General features: G+C 47.4%; 1 protein-coding gene and 1 non-coding gene across 4 annotated transcripts in view; both read left to right on the top strand.

The window, feature by feature from the left end:
* Positions 1–18,934, top strand: part of MDN1 (midasin AAA ATPase 1) — a 138,603-nt gene that overhangs the window by 102,756 nt on the left and 16,913 nt on the right. For all 3 annotated transcript variants that reach the window (XM_065911703.1, XM_065911704.1, XM_065911705.1), the window contains 16 exons: positions 178–251; positions 723–921; positions 2,209–2,368; positions 4,534–4,680; positions 5,187–5,313; positions 5,988–6,093; positions 6,602–6,717; positions 7,655–8,188; positions 8,433–8,659; positions 9,559–9,711; positions 9,869–10,038; positions 10,913–11,074; positions 13,913–14,050; positions 16,342–16,483; positions 17,747–17,919; positions 18,443–18,595. In XM_065911703.1, the coding sequence (XP_065767775.1) occupies positions 178–251; positions 723–921; positions 2,209–2,368; positions 4,534–4,680; positions 5,187–5,313; positions 5,988–6,093; positions 6,602–6,717; positions 7,655–8,188; positions 8,433–8,659; positions 9,559–9,711; positions 9,869–10,038; positions 10,913–11,074; positions 13,913–14,050; positions 16,342–16,483; positions 17,747–17,919; positions 18,443–18,595 (2,781 nt within the window). The remainder of the gene's footprint in view (positions 1–177; positions 252–722; positions 922–2,208; positions 2,369–4,533; positions 4,681–5,186; positions 5,314–5,987; positions 6,094–6,601; positions 6,718–7,654; positions 8,189–8,432; positions 8,660–9,558; positions 9,712–9,868; positions 10,039–10,912; positions 11,075–13,912; positions 14,051–16,341; positions 16,484–17,746; positions 17,920–18,442; positions 18,596–18,934) is intronic.
* On the top strand, positions 2,997–3,069 carry TRNAG-CCC (transfer RNA glycine (anticodon CCC)). The gene has a single exon. It is a non-coding gene; the product is annotated as a tRNA-Gly (tRNA).

Genomic DNA, 18,934 nt, shown 5'->3' on the forward strand with positions numbered 1-18,934 from the left:
TTCCACCCCCGTGAGATAAACACAAGTCCCTTTATTTGACTTATTTTACTTGTTCACTGGCACCCCGTCCTGTGTTAGGGATGCAGAGCACTCTGGTCATCTGGTCTGGTGATCTAGAAAGAAACAGAATGACACCAGCTTGGTAAAGCCCATCCTTGAGCTTCATTTTTCTTACAGGAATTCGTTAAGATATCCAAGTGGAATGATGTCAGCTTCTGGTCTATTAAGCAATCTGTGGAAAAGACACACAGGTAATTCATCTTTTAAAACAGGGAGTGGCCAAAACTCGGAATTTTTGAATGGTAGACAGCATGACTGCATCGTTACAGAGGCCTGACTTGTGCTGCCTTAAACTTGGTAAAAACACCGGACTCGTCTGCTGTCTGCACAGCACCGCCCTCCCACCCGACGCAGTCTCACTGCGGGGGGAGCTGATGTGTCTGGAGGCAGAGCAGACTGCGTGCTGCCGAAGGTCGAGGCCTCTGCCACCTGCTCGCCTTCAGCCAAGGGATCCCGCCGTTCCTGGCCTCAGTTGAGATTAGAATACCTGCCATCTTTTTCCTTTAAAAGAAAACAAAAGATTTCGCGTTTCTAAGACACTCGTTGTATACCAAAGGTACAAGTTATTAAGTTGCCTGTGTATGCATTATGTCATTTACATATTTCCTCACTTTTCCATTTTTACTTTTTCCTGCCCGTATCTCCCATTACCTGGGGGCCAGAACCCTCTTTAAATTCATGAAGAAATTTGAAGCTATCCTGAGCGAACCCTGCCGGTCATCCCTGGTGGAAGGTGACGAGGAGGAGCAGCCGGACCCTTTGCCAAGGCCGACAGGCGCCGCCGCGACTGAGGAGTCCCCCACTCAGGGTCTGAACCGGGTGCTGAGGGAGACCCTGTTAGCCCGGCCCGCAGCCGCACAGGTATTAGCTCGCGGGATGGTATTTGCTTCTTCCTGAGCTGGCTGGACGCGGTCTGTGCTTTCTGTGGGAGACCTGCCCTGAGAGCTAGGTGAGGGAATGCCTTTGAAATCTTCCTCTTTTGGCTAGTGGTGTGGTGTTCGTCTTTCTGACCCTGCTGCCTAGTAAGGCAAAAAGCGTTAATCCTCGTGCTGGAAGCTTAACGTGGGCCTGTGTACAAAACCATTGTACTTAACTGTGAACAGTTCACTTACCCGTAAGGGAAGATTTAGGGCATCAGCTTAGAATAGGACATGGAAGCTGCCTTTGGGACCTCACGTGATGAGGCTGCTGCACACACCAGGAGTGACGGGGTGTGGTGATTGCTGCTTGTAGTGGTTGCTGATGACCATGGTGTGGAAATGTGTGAACTTCCATCACGGCCAGTTTCAAGCACCAAGACTGAAGAACTGGCTTACAAAATTCCTGAAAATGGAGACAGTTATCAAGACCTTGAGTGAGCAGTCTGTTGCAGGAGGGTGTCCCTGCTGCAGACTCACTGGGTGAGGGGACCGCTCGTCGGGGAGCGATGGCTCTTGCCGTCAGGTTGTGCTTTCCACGCTGTGTTAGAAAGTTAGCAATGCAGTTCTTCAAGCTGTGTTAAATATTTTAATAGTTCAGAAAGCTTAGTAGAAATTGAGCGTCCAGCTGTGATATGGCTGCACACATATGATATGGCTGCCAGATTTATTTTCTTTTGATTGTATTCATCACCTCACCGCTCATAATGCTAATCAAATTTTTTGTAAATGACGAAAGCACAAGAATTTCAGGGATTTCTCAGGGAAAAAGTAGTGAAACTGTGCCCTCGACAGACGAACGCTTTTCCCTTTGCCTAGTTTCCCTTCATCTGCCGCCTTCCCTAGTACCTGGATCCTGGTATCTGAAGTCTCAGGAATTAGAGGGTGAGGAGAGATGGCGGCTGAAGTAGGCCTTGGCGGTCAGGCTCGCCCTGCCCGCGTCTGAGAAGGCGGTGTGGCGCATGGTCTCAGAGGTGGCAGCTAGGCTGCCCAGCCCCGCCTTCAGGGAGCAGAGCGCGGCCGGCAGCTCTGGGGGCTTCCCCGAGGGGCCGCACCCCAGCCACACTCTTCTAAGCTCCTGGGGCACATGCGGTCTTACTTCTGGTGATGTTTTATTTGTTCTTGCGAGACTTCAGAGACTTCCTGTTGCCGAGCCCGCGTGTGGAGGGCACGACGTTTAATTCCGCGCCCGTGTGGGGGTGGACCGTGACTGTTGTCCTCTGTCTCACAGGCCGCTGTTCCAGAGCCGTGTCAGGGCGCCCCGCTCCCCTCGGAAGGGGCCCTTCTGCGTCGCTTGCCGAAACTCCTGAATCGCATGAGGAAGATGTGCCTGACGCTCATCGAGGGAAGCCCTCTGCCCCGCCTCGTGGAGGGCCTCGACCAGTTCACCGGTGGGTGCATGTGCAGACCGAGGGGGCTTTCCTTCTGAGATGGCCCCGGTGGCCCAGGAAAGCTGGAGCTCATTACCTGTGTCCTAGTAGCGTAGAGCAGGTGATTGAACAAGCAAGTGGGTCACAAACCAGCCAAAACCCAGACACCTCCGCGGAGACCGGAGATGGCCACCGTGGTTTCCGTCCTGTCCTCCTCGCGCAGACCGGGCGGTGTCAGCCATTCGCTGCAGCAGCCCTGCCCACATCAGCTCTTCCTGGTCAGGGCCGTGAGCGAAGGGTTTCTCAGAGTCTGGACGCTATCACTACCCCTCAAAATGTTGTCTCTCTCGAGTTAGAGGACAAGGAGAGTTCATCCACAGTCCCTTTCTTTTTCCTTTCACTTCAAAGAGGCACAGCAGTCTCATCTCCCTGGTTGTTCTTGCTCTGCAGTGTATCTGCAATGGCTGGGAAAGGGGATCCAGAACTTAATAGACTATTTGGGCCATTGGCAGCCTTTCACCACTTTCTCCACCTTCACCCAGCCCCAGCGAGTGTGGGGTCACAGTGAAGCTGGTCCTTCTCCAGTAAGGCTGCAGTCTGACCTCAGAAAGATATTTAAAAAGAAAAAAAAAAACTCGTTAGTGGGACTTCCCTGGTGGTCCAGTGGTTAAGACTCTGTGCTCCCAATGCGGGGGACCCAGATTCGATTCCTGGTCAGGGAACTGGATCCCACATGCTGCAATTAAGACCTGGCACAGCCAAGTAAATAAAGTAAAACCCAGCTTGTTAGAGTAATAGCCTAATAACCAGTTTTCAAGATAACCTGCCTGCCTGCGCCCAATGATGGGGTGCGTGGCCTGCAGACCCCAGGCGTGCCCCTTGGGAGACGCACGGCGACCTCTGCTGGTGCTGTGCTGAGTGTGTGCGGGGTGCAGGCTCTCAGCTGAAGGCTGGACCACCTGCCTTTGTCTGCTCGGGCCGCCTTGGCAACGTACAGCTGACCTGTGACTAGCGCGGGCGCTGGGGGCATCGCCCCTCAGAGCTGGGAAACCCAAGTGTCACTTAGAGTCGGGCATCTGTGTCCAGGTGCCACATCCACGAATTCATTCACTCGGGCGCGTGTAAGCCCTGAGGTATTTACTATTGGAAAAAAAAAAACCTCCCATGTAAGTAAGTGGACCCATACCGTTCAAACCCACGTTGTTCAGGGGCAGCTGTGCCACGTCTTGGGTGGTTTAAACAACAGAAATTTGTTTTCTCACAGTTCTGGAGACTGAAAGTCCGAGATGAGAGTGTCAGCAGGGCTGGTTTTTTCCAAGGCTCTCTCCTTGGCTTGTAGCTGCCTTCTCTGTGTCCCTGTCTATTAAGGTTGCCAGCCAGATTAGATTAGAGCCCACCCACAAGGCCTCCTTTTACCTTCATGGGCTCCTTAAAGCCCCATCTCTAAATCCAGTCGTATCCTGAGGTCCTGGGAGATGAGGACTTCGGCGTGGACTTGGCAGGACATGCAGTCCGCTTATGACACTACCTGAGGCAGATTGGCAGCGCCTAAGGCAGCCCAGTGCTGGAGAAAGAGCCTGGGCATTGGAGTCAGTTCAGCCAGGGTTCAAGTCCTGGCTTCAGGTCCTCTCTGTAGCTGAATGGCCTTTGGAAAATGACTAGACTTTCTGAGCCTCTTGGAGTGGCTACAAAGAAGCTCTGGAGGTCCTGGCTTCAGGTCCGCTCTGTAGCTGAATGGCCTTTGGAACATGACTAGACTTGCTGAGCCTCTCAGAGTGAAGCTGACAGGTTAGAAGGACGTTTTCGAAGTGCACGGTACAGCGTAGAAGCTCAGTTCATGTCACAGTCACGGGAAATTTATTCAAGTGTTTAAAGTTCCTAGTGTAAATCATGGCACATGATCCATGTTCAGTAAGTGTTTTTTGCCTGACTGATTATAAAACCCCTGGATAAAAAGATGAGCTACTTTTATTTGGGTTGCTTGTTGTCAAGATAGATTGTTTCCGATTCTTCTCTTGTCATGCGTGTCCTCAGCTGTTACTGAGAATTTACCAGTGCTGAGGACTGTTAGGTATAAAGATGAATGACACTCGGTGTTTGTTCCCAAAACGTCCTTGGTCTTGGGTAATCTGAGCCTATTAAGGATTCCTGGGGATCTCCGTGTTTCCCACTTGTCTTCCCTGCAGGCGAAGTCATCTCCTTTGTGACTGAGCTTCAGAGCTTAAAGGTGGACCCCTCCGCAGAGAAGGAGAAGCAGCGGTCGGAGGCCAAGCACATTCTCAGGCAGAAGCAGCGAGCTTTAGCAGATCTCTTCAAACACCTGACAAAAGCTGGTACAGTTTTCACTGGAAACTCAATGGAGTACTCTCATCTGCTTTTAGGAAGAAAAATAACATGGTTGATTTGGGGAAACTTTGTAGACACCGTTGAGATAGTGCGAAACATAAGGTGGAAGGCAAGGTTTTGAAATGCCATTCTGAGAGTTCCAGTTACACATACGAAAATCCTCTGATGAACCATTTGTGACTCCCAAATTGTCTCTCAGTTTTGCAGTGAGGTTTCCCAGAAACCGTGTGTTTTATTTTCATCGCCAATTGTTGTACACCACATACCCTTCCAGCGTTGCATAGAGAGCAATGCTTCTCGACATAACTAGCGTATGAACTACTGGTGGAATCTTGCTGAAGTGCAGAAGCGGATTCTGTTTCGCTCAGTGTGGGGCAGGGCCTGAGAGTCCTGGGCGGTGCTGTTTCCAGGACACAACTTTGATTAGCGGTGGCATTGCCAATCCATTCTCTTCAGAGTTTCTTTATTTAAAAACATGCTGTTTATTTCTTAGGTTTGTCATACCGCAAAGGTCTTTCCTGGGCCCGTACAAAAAACCCTCAAGAAATGCTCCATCTTCGCCCATTGGATCTCCAGAGCGCATTGTCTATAGTCAGCAGCACTCAGGAGGCTGATTCTAGGTTGGTGTTTTTAATTATAAATGGAGCAAGTCCGCTGAGCCCCACTGCCTCATCTGCCAGAGTGGGGGCAGCAGTGCTTCTGTCCTCGAGTCACCATAAGGATAACGTTTAGAAGAGTGCCGGCTCAGGACTGGCAGGTGGTGAGCACCTAGCAAGTGTTAATTTTCTTTTTTAAAAAACTTCCCTCTCCTTCTGCCCTTTTAAAAGGTAAGGAGCGAATGTAAAACATGGGACTCTGGGCTCTATTGGGAGTCTGGTGGGGTGAGGAAGACAAGGGACCACTTTGAGCATTTAAAGCAAGCGTTGGTGACTGTTGGTTTTCTTCTTTTCATTTTTCTTTCTTCCTCGTGTTCATCTCTGCCATTGTTTTTTTGGCCCTTTGATTTCTTCCTGAGGCCTGCTCACTTGGCTTGAATGTATAGGTGAAAGTCTGTAGGAGAATGGTCACCTTTTAAGTGTGCTATGTACACAGACCTCTTCTGAGGCCTCATGTTATTGTCACATCCTTTGTGTAAAGGACTGATGAGTACTTGATTCAGTGGATTCTCGCAGAAGTAAATCTGATCAGACTCGTGGCTTCTGGTTGTGGCTGAATGGACCAGTCTCTGACTGCTCAGGATCTGGGGTGGAGTTAGCGGTTTTAATTAATTACGTCATGTTGATCTCTCCTCCAGGTTGCTCACAGAAATCTCGTCTTCGTGGGAGGGCTGCCAGAAGTACTTCTATCGTTCTGTCGCACGGCACATCAGGCTTAGTGCGGTCCTGGCGGCTCCTACCAAGGTAGGATGATGGAGCCTTGGGATTGCAGGACCTGGGGACTCCTGTCCATCCAGGACAGCATCCTCAGACCTGGTCACATGATCACGGCCCATCACTGGAGGTGACTGAGCTCTTTGCAGCTATCAACCTGAGAATGTGATGTGATCAGTGTAATTTTGTGCTTAACCAGAAAGTATTTGATAGCAAGTCCCATTACTCACTGTTTGCTAGCAGGTCTAAATCCTTAAGAAAAATTATGGAAGAAAAACTTCAAATTGAGAATGCCACCCTCAGATTTTTCTCCCTCCTTGTAAATTGAGAAAAGATCACTGATACCCAGTTTTGGTGTTAAACTAGTTCCTGCTCACGGAACGTCCATGGTCTGTGGAAGCATCCCAGAGGTGGACAGATGTGTGGCCTCTGGAGGGCAGCGCACCCAGCTTGCCCCCACGGGATTCCTCCAAGCGGTGAGGGACCAGCGGCGTCTGCACCACACTGCCCCTAAGCACGCTCTCCTCTCTCCCTGCAGGAGGTGGGCGCGGGCCACGTGGAGCGGTGTGGCGGGTTCTCGGCGCATCTGATGAAGGTGCTCATCCGACAGCGGCAGTCGCTGACGGCACTGACGGAGCAGTGGATCCTCCTCAGGTGTTGCTGACTGGCTGCGTTTCTGGGAATGAATGGGGGAGACTTGTGTGTGGCTCACAGTTGCTGCACAAGCTGCTCCCAGTTATGATGTGAGGTCTGAGGCCTGAAGAGGCGGATGGGGTTGCCTTGGCTCGGCCCCTTACTTTTGATGGTAACACTTCTGCCCCCTGGTGTTGGCAGCACCTCCGGGGAATGAGTTGAAGACTGAGTCAGACGGGAAAAATGGTCACAGCTGAACCACACCTGGGTCTGGAGTGAGGGAGTCCGTGGTTGGCAGTCCATGCTGAACCACACCTGGGTCTGGAGTGAGGGAGTCCGTGGTTGGCAGTCCATGCAGACAGAGGGACAGGGTTGCATCATGGCGTCGGGGCATCCCAGCCTCTGGGCACAGGTCAGATGTGAGTTGACTTCAGTTCGTTAGGCTTTTTGGATCACCAAGTTGCAGTTTGCTGAACTGTACCCAGATGCTACCCAACGGAAACAGATATTTAAAAAGATGAGGATGACTAGGAAGCCTGTCATCACCTGCTGAGTGGATCCTTGGCTGAGAGATCATATTCTAGAATGTAGTCACTTCAGCTATTTTATCTCTGCTCACAGGAGTTTATATAGCAAAGTATACTACATTTACTAGATTTTTTATTTTAGAAAATAGTGGCTGAGGTCACTGCGGGGCTGTGACTGCGGGGTATGAGAGGCCTGTCCGGGGCAGACGATAAGCAGTGAGTTCCCGTTCTTCTGCTACTCTGAAGCCTTTAAACACCAAAGGCTGTGTTTACGTACTTTGGCAGGCCTGTGATTAGACCTTTTACTCCTCTGGGGGAGCCTCTCTTCTTGACTGTGTGGAAGAGCCCATACTTCCACACTGCTAACACAGGCTCGCGGACGCAGTTGGAGGTGCCATGTGTTTTTCCCCTGGGCTTGTTTCTCTGCGCAGGAACCTCCTGAGTTGTGTGCAGGAGATGGACGGCAGGCTGACGGGGCCGCCCGTCTACCCCGTGGCCTTCCCGCCTCAGGACGCGGTGCAGCAGTGGACGGAGAGGCTGCAGCACGTGGCCATGCAGGCGCAAGTCCTGCTGGAGCAGCTCTCGTGGCTCCTCCGGTGCTGCCCGGCTGCCGGCCCCGCCCCGGGCCCCGCCCCCAGCCACGATTCCGGCCACGGCCCCGCCCCCGGCCACCCTGCCGGCCCCGCCCCCGGCCCCGCCTCCGGCCCCGCCCCCGGCCCGGAGGACCCGGCGCGCCGCGAGGGGCGGCCTTCCGGAGCAGCGCCCCACCCGACCCCGCCAGGCCTGAGCTTCCCGTCCCCAGCTCCGGAAACGCAGCTGCCCTCTGGCTGCCTGATGCGGAGGCAGGACCCGCGTTGGCAGCAGTCCACGGCGAGGTTAGCGGAGATGCTGAAGACCGTTAGAGCCGTGAAAGCGGATGTCGACAGAATCAGGCAGCAGTCGTGCGAGGCGCTCTTCCATTCTTGGTGAGCGCGCCGCTGCCGGCTCTGCCTCCGCGTGGGCTGGGCGCGGGCGCGTGGGCGCGGCTTAGTGAGGGAAGGAAAGGGGCTGCTGCGTCCTCAGCTTCCACGGACCTGCGTGGTGCTCTGTGGCGCGTGCCCAGCTCCAGGTCTCTAGGTGCCGAGTGTGAGTGGTCGGAGGGAGGGGAGGGAGGGTGTGGAGGGGTGGTAGCGCCTTGCTTTCAACATTGTGGCGTTTTTGTTGTTGCAGGAAAGATTTTGACGTTTGCTCTTCTGGGCTGAGTTGCCTGTCCCAGGTGTCAGCTCATTTGCAAGGCCTAGAGTCCTTGTTCATTCTTCCAGGGGTTGAGGGTGAGCAAACAGGCCCACAAATGGCTTTAGTTGAGAGCATGGAATATGTAAGAAGAGAGATCGATAAAGCCGCAGATGACTTCACTACCTGGAAGACACACCTGCTGACCCCAGGCAACCAAGAAGGTGAGGACTGCTTTTCAGTGAGGGAGTAAAAGCCCAGTGTAGGGACGCTGTCTTGTAGGTCTAAGCCCACATTGTCCTGAGCAAACGTCGTTTTGTTCTAGACATATCTGTTCAGGGTTCTAAGGCTAAGAAGTCTGGTTGGACCATAGCTCTTTTCTTTATACATATATATACCTATGTATAAAATTTTTTCATCTTTGGTTGTGTCGGGTCTTTGATCTGCACAGGCTTCTCTCTGGTTGCAGTGAGTGGGTGCTGCTCTTCGTTGCCTCGTGCGGGCTTCTCATTGTGGTGACTCCTCTGGATGGGAACACATGCTCCAGGGCAGGCGGGCTTCAGTACTTGGGTCTAGGCTCTAGAGCACAGGCTCAGTAGTTGTGGAGCAGGGACTTAGTTGCTCCACAGCATGTGGATCTCCCTGGACCAGGGATCGAACCCATGCCTCCTGCATTGGCGGGCAGACTCTTCCTCACTGAGCCACCGCGAAGCCCAAGCACATAGCTCTTCTGTTTGAGCACCTTGCCTCTGGGTTGCCGTCACGTCACTTACAGGGACACAGCACAGGCTCACTGGCTGTTCCAGAAAGTTCTCTTTTAGGCTGGAAGTCCTGTTTGGATTCAGTTGGTGTTTATACACTCCATCTTAACTGTTCTCATATTTTTGGCATTCTTTCAGCAAAGTTGTTTTAATACAAGGAAATAACCTTGTAGGTTTATCTACGCCAGGGATGCATCTTGTTCTTTACACCCAGCACAGCTTGACAGTGACTCAGCCTTAGCAAGTTCTTAGCTGGTGACTGTTTGTTAAAATGACAAATGAGGATTGTTAGTAATTTCCAGAGGCACTGAAACCAATGATTGAGTTTTAAAAATTTGTTCTGCACCATGTTGTTCTACTAGGAAACCAAATGCTGGATGAAGGGTTTGTAGAGGATTTTTCAGAGCAAATGGAAACCGCCATCCGGGCCATCCTTTGTGCCATTCAGAATTTAGCAGAAAGAAACAGTCAAAAAACAGAGAACACTGATCAGGCAAGGCCCCAAGAAGAAGATGGTATGTCTAGAATCAGGAAAATACTAGTTTCTTACTTGATTTTTTTATTTGATGATTATTTTAAATATCTAAGGACAAATGTTGGAATAATTATTGGATGAATGAGAGGAGGAGAGTTTATTCTGTTATTCACCATGTTCTTTCCTGTGAATGAAAGAGGCTGCAGGCTTCGAGAGCCTGCAGTTAGGACACCTCACAGAACTCCTGGAGGAAGACTTCCAGGCCGATGTGAGCGCGCTGCACGTGCAGAGGGTCATTTCCACGGTCTCTGAGCTGGTGGAGAGGCTGAAATCATCCGGCGAGGACGGAACAGCAGCAAAGCACACGGTAACCAGCAGATCCTTACAAGCTTCTTACCGTCCATGTGGGCTGACCTGAAGTCAGCGGGGTTTCACCTCGCTGCACATACTGGCCCCAAAGCAGGCCTCCTTGGCAGAATCACTAAGAATTTGATCTTTTTGTGCGTGTAGACCTCACTGACAAACTTTGGAAAACTTAGAGCTTACTTGCTAAGGATTACAATTGTAAGTGCAAAAATGATGGCAGTCTAGGGTATCTAGGGTTGACGTACCTAGAATTCTTTCATATCCTAATCACATACTCCTGGGTGTTTGATGTTAATGGTGGATGTTACCGCCATAACTAAGGGTCACTGGCCATTTCAGGCAACCCCCTTTCCCTTCAGTAAGCCAGGAGAGGATGACACTGTCATCTCCCTAAGTCCAGAGAAACAGCTTACTTTATAAGACTTGTGTGTTATTCTGTTGCATTGATTCCAGTGTGAACTTTGAATCCCAGCAGAATTTGGTTATAAACATACTTTTTTTAAAAGCTAAAGAACCTTGTTAACTAGATGTTAACAAGTGACTTAAGTCACTGAGAATTTGAAGTGTAGCGTTGTGAGAGTCTGTGTGGACGAGGAGGAAATCGCAGGGGGCACGTGTGGTGTGCCTGTGTGTGATCACAATGCCCCGTTAGTGACATGTAGCACACTCAGAGTTGGGCAGCCGCCGTCGCTGCTGGCTCCGCCGGGGAGACCTGGTGTGAGTGGGCCTCTCGCCCCGCTCTGCCCTCAGCTCTTCACCCAGTCCTGCCGCCTGCTAGTGACATGTAGCACACTCAGAGTTGGGCAGCCGCCGTCGCTGCTGGCTCTGCCGGGGAGACCTGGTGTGAGCGGGCCTCTCGCCCCCTCTGCCCCCAGCTCTTCACCCAGTCCTGCCGCCTGCTGGCGCGCCTGGCGCCCTTGCTGTCCCGGTACTCCGACCTCGTCCTCTTCTTCCTGACCGTGTCTTTGGCGACTCACCGCAGCACCGCGAAGCTGCTCTCGGTGCTTGCCCAGATCTTCACGGAGCTCGCCCAGAAGGTAAGGACTGTTTCCGTGGAATATTCCATACCCGCCAGTGTTTGGTTTGATGGGCTTTTATTCTGAACCTTCACGAGTAGCAGGAGCTGATTTGCCCTCCCTGTGAATTTCTTATGGTTTTGCTTATCCCTCTCTTACTAAGCTTGTTTGTACTAAAGTCTCTACTTTGGTTTCTACTAAAATCAGGTCCCTCACGGGGGAGTTCCCTAGGCTAGAGAGTCCGTCTAAACGCTGTTGCTTTCTGCTCATACCCTTCTCTCTTTTTCTCCAATTTGAAGTCTTCTGATAATTCTGAGCTAGACCTGTAGGATAAATGAATCCTTAATTCTATTAGCCTTGCTGGCTCAGAGGGTAAAGAGTCTGCCTGCAATGTGGGAGATCTGAATTCGATCTCTGGGTCAGGAAGATTCCCTGGAGAAGAAAATGGCAACCCACCCCAGTATGCTTGCCTGGAAAATCCCATGGACGGAGGAGCCTGGCAGGCTACAGTCCATAGGGTTGCAAAGAGTCAGACACAACTGAGCAACTTCACTTTAACACTATTAAGTTGTAAGTCATCTATACTTATTCATGAAATGGTAATGGGGCTCTTAAGGTTAAGGGAGGTGGGCATCTTTAATAGGGAAGGCATTCCTTCATTCAGCCATGATCCCAGTGCTGTGAAAAGCATTGCTGTTGTAGAGACTGTAGACCCTACCCTTGGAATTCAGGAGCAGCAGACAGATCTAACAGACTCATGGTGAGGCCAGTCACAGGTCCATCTGGTTCCAAGACTCAGAGTGAGTGAGTCTCGTAGCCTCAGTTTCCTCGTTTGTAAGATGAGACTTGCATTTTTGTGAGTACCAGTTTCAACTAAGTATATAGTTTTTTGTTCAGTTTTTTTCTTTTAATGTCCCTAGTATTTTCAGATCTTTCCTGAATCTAAATATGATACAGGTAGGATGCACTTGATGAAGAATTTCCAAACTGAAGGCGTGGTTTAGGCTTCCTGTAAACAGTCAAAAGTTCTTAGTTTTGAGTATCTAAAATACTACAAAGGGTTAAAAAAATGGGAAGGCAAGCCCTGTCTCTAGAGGATACGCATGGGCCTTTATCGAGTAATGGAGCGAGTCTCAGATTTGCCCCCTCTCTCTGATGGGCACTGAGCCAGTCCTACATCCCCTCACTTCTGGAGGGAGCACTTGCCTGCAGAGGCAGGAACAGGACGGTATGTTGAGGGTGCCCCGAGACTTGGGTCAGCTGTGATTGTCCACTTGCACCATTGCTGTGGTCTGACAGGTTCTAGAATGACTTGGCCTGTCAGACCTGTGTGTGTTTACAGATGGGGTTGTGGGGGTAGAAGTGGTTCTGATAAAAGCAGAGTGCTGTGAGCCTAGCCTCTGTCTCAGCTGCAGTAATGTGCCCTGCGGAAGGATGTCTGAATCTCCCTCCTTTTGTGACTTACTCTGCATGCATCTAAACATATTTCTTTAAAATAGTGTGAGAAAGTCTCAGGTGCTCAGTCTTGTCTGAGCCTGTGTGACCCCATGGACTTAGCCCACCAGGCTCCTCTCTCCATAGGATTCTCCAGGCGAGAATACTGGAGTACGTAGCTTTTATTTCCCTCACTATTTTAACCAAAATGTATTTTCCAGTCACCTTTCTAAGAATACATATCCTGAAAGTGAGTTTGCCTTTCCCTTAATTTTTTAAGTGTCTGTACTATCTTCTCGTTCTCGCTCAGGCGTGTTGAGGGAACTTGAAAATAGATGAGATGCAGTGCTAGGATAATAGACCTAGGTTGTGATTAAAGCGCTTAATCCATAGGAGGCTGTTTCTGTGTGACTCAGCCACAGTGGGTGTTGGTCTTGGATCTTGGTCTTGTTGTCAGCTTATTCGTAGTACATTCTCATCCTCAGATTGACAAATACGTGATAGCTTATACTTTTCTCTGGGAGAATTTCTGATTGAGAGCCATTATTTTCTTCTGTTTCTTTTTTTAGTCAATTTCAGCCCACACACTAGTTTTTGATACTTATTTTTAGGCTGCCTTCTGACATGAAATAGTTTTGTTAACTCCTCACAAGTGTTGCTGTATCTCCAGACCCCATGCCATAAGGGCTGCCAAGTGTCTTGGCAGCAGACAGCCCAGGCTGAGGTGACAGGCATATCCCCGGATTGGGAAGATCCCCTGGAGGAGGGCATAGCAACCTACTCCAGTGTTCTTGCCTAGAGAGTCCCAGGGACAGAGGAGCCTGGTGGGCTGTGGTCCTTAGGATTGCAGAGTAAGACATGACTGAAGCAACTTAGCCACACACGCACGCACGCACCATGACTTGATTTGGGGAGCATCACACAAAATGTTCCTTAATGAAAGAAAATGAATTCTCTCACTCACAACATCTGCTTTCAATTGCTATACCTCACGGGCACTTGTCTTCTCTCTTTCCTCTCTGGCTTACTAATTTGGGAAGTAGATAAAGAAGGACAAAAGCCTTTTGGGATGTAGACACTGAAAGGGTTTACTCTCCCTCCCCACCCCTGGTGATTTGCTCCTTAAATACCATCCGAGTATATACCTCATTCAAATGTTTCTATTGGCCGAATGACAGATTACTACATACCAGAGGCTTCCACAGTCAAGACCTCCTATATTAAATCTGATGTCAAGCTTTGAAACTGCCTAATAACTTATCACCAAGGAAGAAAAGAATGTCAAAAAGTCTCCTGTCCTTCCATCAGATGTAAAATACTGAGCTAGAAAAGAATTTATCAGTTATGTAGGGTATTTTTTCCTGCAGCAGGACTGGGAATCACTTCTTTATTGCATTTGTACTTAATGTTCACTCTATTTTCAAGGGATTTTGCCTGCCCAAAGAGTTTATGGAAGATTCAGCAGGAGAGGGGGCGACTGAGTTCCATGACTACGAGGGAGGAGGCATTGGAGAAGGCGAGGGCACGAAGGATGTGAGTGATCAGATAGAAAATGAAGAGCAGGTATGTTTTCATGGCCATGAAATGTGTAAATTGGATGCAGAAGCATACGCTCCTTTTCCAGTATTTAAATTACACAAATAAATGTTTTTCCTTCGAGGTTCATGGTTTTCAGACTGATTTAGGTACCTTAAGAAAACCGGAGTTTAGGGAGTGGCTGTAAATTAAAAGCTTGAAGGCAATAGGAAGGATAGTTTGTAGCTCGGTCATTGGTTGTACCTACAATTGGGGAAGGAAATAGTTTAAAAATGTTTTATTTTAAATGGTAATATTTTTGCTGATTTTCTAGAGAACACTTTTGGTAGTGGTTCATTTAAGGACAAAAAGTTTGGCTATTTTAAGTAATGATTACATTAAACAACAGTGCCATTGTTTGTTATTAATAGGTTTTATTGTTGTATGTCTTTGACATGTTCAAATTTTAAATATCTGTATCATTTTTAGTTGAAATCAATAATGCTTTTGAAATATTTAGATGCTTTGGACTAAGATTCTTGTTTTACTTTATAAAATTCCAATCTGATTTGGATTTTTTTTTTAAACATACTTTTAGTCATTTAGTTATTAGATTAATCAACTGTGACTTGAAGCTAGAAGAGAGAGTGGAATTTCGTTTTATCACCTGTATTCTAAATTTAAAGCAGTCCATAAATTTCTATTTAAGATATGGTCATACCTATTAAAAACAGAGGAACAAACCGATCCAGATTGCCTCTCTTCCTTTGCAGGGAAAATTGGAAAGATAGAAAAAACCAAAAGAGTAATGCTAGCATTTATGTGGTAGAGCTCTAATGCACAGAGTGTGTGTGTGTGTCCATGTGTGTGTATGTATTGGCCTTTCTGTATTTGTCAAATTTAGTTAGCACCCAGTACTTTGTTAATGAGGGAAAAAATAAAAGAAACCTAATAGAAAAGTACAAATCCATTGCAGAAAAACATTATTAAGTGGGATAAAAAACTTTCCGAAGAATTCAGCAGTATCCAATAGCTTTTAAACACTTTGTGTTCTTTGATCTAGGAGTTCCATGTTTTCTCACAGAAATCTCATAAGGCCCCAAGATAAATATGTGTATGAGGGAGTGTGTTTACACAAAAATGTTTACCACAGCATTACTTACACTGGTGAAAATTGTGAAAGCATCCGTATATTCATCAGGAAAGAATTATTTTTAAATGATACTGTTTATGCAGAGCAATACTATAATTAAACATAATGAGATAAGTTTTTAAGTATCAACATGGAAATATATCTAGGACATATTTTTTAACTTAGAAAAAACAGATTGCACAGCAGTTTGTAAAGAATGATCCCTTTCTTGTTTAAAAAAATGCTCGGAGGCAGGTATTGATACATACTGTATATATTATATTTCTAAGTGTCTGTTGGTGTACTTATAGATAAAAAGATGTGCCAGAACATCACCAGTGGTAATTTCTTTGGGAATTTTGGAGGATGGGGGTGCCAGGGAAACATACTCTTTCTGTTTGGCTTAGAAATTTTTATATGAGATTGTATTACTTTTGTATCTTAAAAAAGGACTTTTAAAATTCAACCATAATGGAAAAGATAGCAATCTGAATCTTTTGCCCAAGATATAATATAGAATGTGTAGGAATATGTAGTTTAAGGAAGAGTGAAGAAAATTGCATTTACTGGGGGAGGGATAAATTAGGAGTTTGGGATTAGCAGATACACACTACTATATATAAAACAGATGAGCAGCAAGGACCTACTGTATAACATGGGGAACTGTATTCAGTATCATGTGATAACTTAGAAAATGATCTGAAGAAGTATGAGTGTCTGAATCACTTTGCTATACATCTGAAACTAACATAACATTGAAAATCAGCTGTACTTTAAATAAAAAGATAAAAAAGAAAGTAGAGGAGGGGGAAATTACATTCACAGTTAGGTAATGTCTATGAGAGATCAAAGTGACAAGATAGATATTAAATTTACATGCAGTATAGTAAGTGAATTTTTTATTATCCTACATAAAGAATACATAGACTTTTTAAATATGTCTGGAATAAAAAAAATTCACATGAAGGAAACCGCAATAAAAGTCTATATTCTCTAACAACGAATACAAAAAACTAGAAATTAGTTAACTGAAATATTAAAGCAAGTCACAAATCATGTGTATTTTCTCTATTGGTTCTTTTTTCTCTCCCCAGAGAAAATTTTATACCATTGACCTTGGCATTTATATATTTATATTCTATTTAGAGCTGAATAAACATTAGTAACATTATGTTCATTTACGTTTCTATAATGCTTTTATATTTAGGCAGAAGATACATTTCAGAATGGTCAAGAAAAGGATAAAGAAGATCCTGACTCAAAATCAGACATTAAGGGCGAGGATAATGCCATTGAGATGTCAGAAGACTTTGATGGGAAAATGCATGATGGGGAGCTGGAAGAACAAGGTTTGAGATTATCTGCCACTTCGTTCTTGCTTTTGAAAAGTGAATATTTTCTCCAGGAATCCACATGTTCCCAATAAGTAGCCTCGCGTATGCTCTTGGACCTAGTTGGTTCCTCTGCGTGACTGCGAGGGAAGCATCAGCGTCTGCTGGGTGTATGCCAGCGTGGCAGGCGTCTCCAGCTCCTCGCGGAGGTTCCACTCTGAGTAAACCGAGGCACTGGCCCTGATGTTCCGGCTGCTCCATGTGCAGATGAGTGACCCGCGGTGTCCTCTAGGGAGAGCCGCGAGATGCACCCTCGCCGAGCCTGGCTCTCAGCCCAAGTTGAATTGTTCTAGAGAGGCTTTTTTTTTTTTTTTTAAGTATATGTGTTTTTTTCTAATTGCAAAATCAGTAGACATTTGTTGTAGATGATTTGGAATAAAAATGCAGAAATCAAATCAGTACCATTGTACCTGTCACCCAAATCACTTAATTTTGGGGTATTTCCATTTATTGCATATATGTTCACATACACACACACAGAGACCATGAATAGTTCTGTAGTCTGCTTTTTTCATTTAACTTATGAGTATTACATGTCATTCAAAATTATTTGATAATAATTTCTTACAGCACATTATCATCTGTCATGTTATTACCATAATTCAACTGTTGACCTAAATCTCTATCCAAAGCTTAATTTGAAATACAGTGTGTTGTTTTAAGTGAATACCTTACAGAAATGATACCCTCAGAGTAGAAGAGGGTATGCATGCCTAAGTAAGTATAAGGGTGTAAACTTTGTCAAAGCAGACCTTGATCAAATACAAAGGAAAGAAAAGTCGTTATTTGAGCAAGGAAGGAAAATTCTGGTTAATTGATCCAGACACATGGTTTGAGATGTTAGATAGAATCATTGGCATAGAGTAGGTTGGAGATGGGGAGGAACCGTGGAGATACTGTAGACCACCCTTGATTATTTCCCAGGTGAGAAACCAAAATCCAGTGAGGCTGCTGGCTCGCATAATGAACTCTGCGAGCCCCAGAATGAGCCATGCTGACAGCCGTTCTACCACCCTGCTTACAGTCCTTCACCACCCCACATCCCAGACCTCTTTTCTTCTCCAGTCTGGGCACAGTGGGAGTGCTTCAGGACATCTAAAAGCATCCGCCTGGAGGGTGTTCTGCAGAATTAGGCGGCACAGCCCAGGCACCTCTCCCACACACCCAGGAACAGGTTAGTCTGGGGATCTGCCGAACTGAGCTCCACGCCTTCCCTTTCAGAAGAGGATGATGAAAAATCAGACAGTGAGACCGGAGACCTCGACAAACAGATGGGCGATCTGGATGGCGAGGAAGCTGACAAACTAGACGAGAGGCTTTGGGGTGATGATGACGATGAGGAAGATGAGGAGGAAGACAGTAAGACTGAAGAAACAGGACCAGGGATGGATGAGGTAAGTAGAAGATTCCCCCATCACTGTGTCCCCACGAGAGGGAGCAGTCATCCTACCCACTGCCACTCCCTGTCCGTCATGGCTTTCTTTTCTGTCTTGGTTTTTCTTCTGTCTTGGTTTTTCTTCTGTCTCCGCTTTTCTGGTGTTTTCTGTGATCTAGATTTTTTTATTGTATTCAGGGCTCAAGGAGTAGCCTGACCTGAGGCATCCCTTGTGTTATGGAGGAGGGAGGTGTAGATGCGGTATCTGATTCTGCCAGTGGTCACTGCCCTTGCCCAGCCCTGAGCTTAGGCCCCCCAGGGCTGGGCGTGACACACCCCTCCCCGCCCTGCTGTTCACACTGCTGTCTCGGCCGCGCCTGCGCTGTCCTGCCTGCCCCCTGCAGGGTGATGGGTACGCCGTCTGCTGGATGGCTCCATGGTTGGCCCAGCACACGTCTGGGAGCTGTGTTAGACAGTAAGGTGAACGCAGTGTTTTAGGTTGAGAGTGATGATGATGTGTTTTTTCTTCCTCTGATATTTAGGAAGATTCTGAACTTGTTGCTAAAGATGACAACCTAGATGCTGGCAAGTCAAACAAAGAGAAAAGACAGCAAGATAAGAAGGAGGAAAAGGAAGAAGCAGAAGCTGATGATGATGGACGAGGCCAAGAAAAAATTAATGAACAAATAGATGAGGTGATGAGGATTCAAAACCCACCTGCTCTTCTCACTCAAGGCCAGGGCCAGTGCAACGCACAGCTCCCAGGGTGTCTTAGGACGTATTTTTTCCTACTTATCATTTGTTTTCCCACCGCCTCATAAAGGAATGTGTCATAGAGCCTCTTAACTGAACATAAAATATCTAACCACTGGTTACCGATGAGATAAGCTTGGTGCTGTTGGGACTCATGTTGTAGTTTAGAAACTAAAACCCACAGTCCTTTTGTATATTTTTCCCATAAACTTCCACATCCTGTTTGAGGTTAGGTAACACAGCACCTCCTATCCACGGAGAATGTGCACAAACAGTGGAAC

Source organism: Muntiacus reevesi, chromosome 19 (genome assembly GCF_963930625.1).
Source record: "Muntiacus reevesi chromosome 19, mMunRee1.1, whole genome shotgun sequence".
In the NCBI taxonomy this organism is placed as follows: Eukaryota; Metazoa; Chordata; class Mammalia; order Artiodactyla; family Cervidae; genus Muntiacus; species Muntiacus reevesi.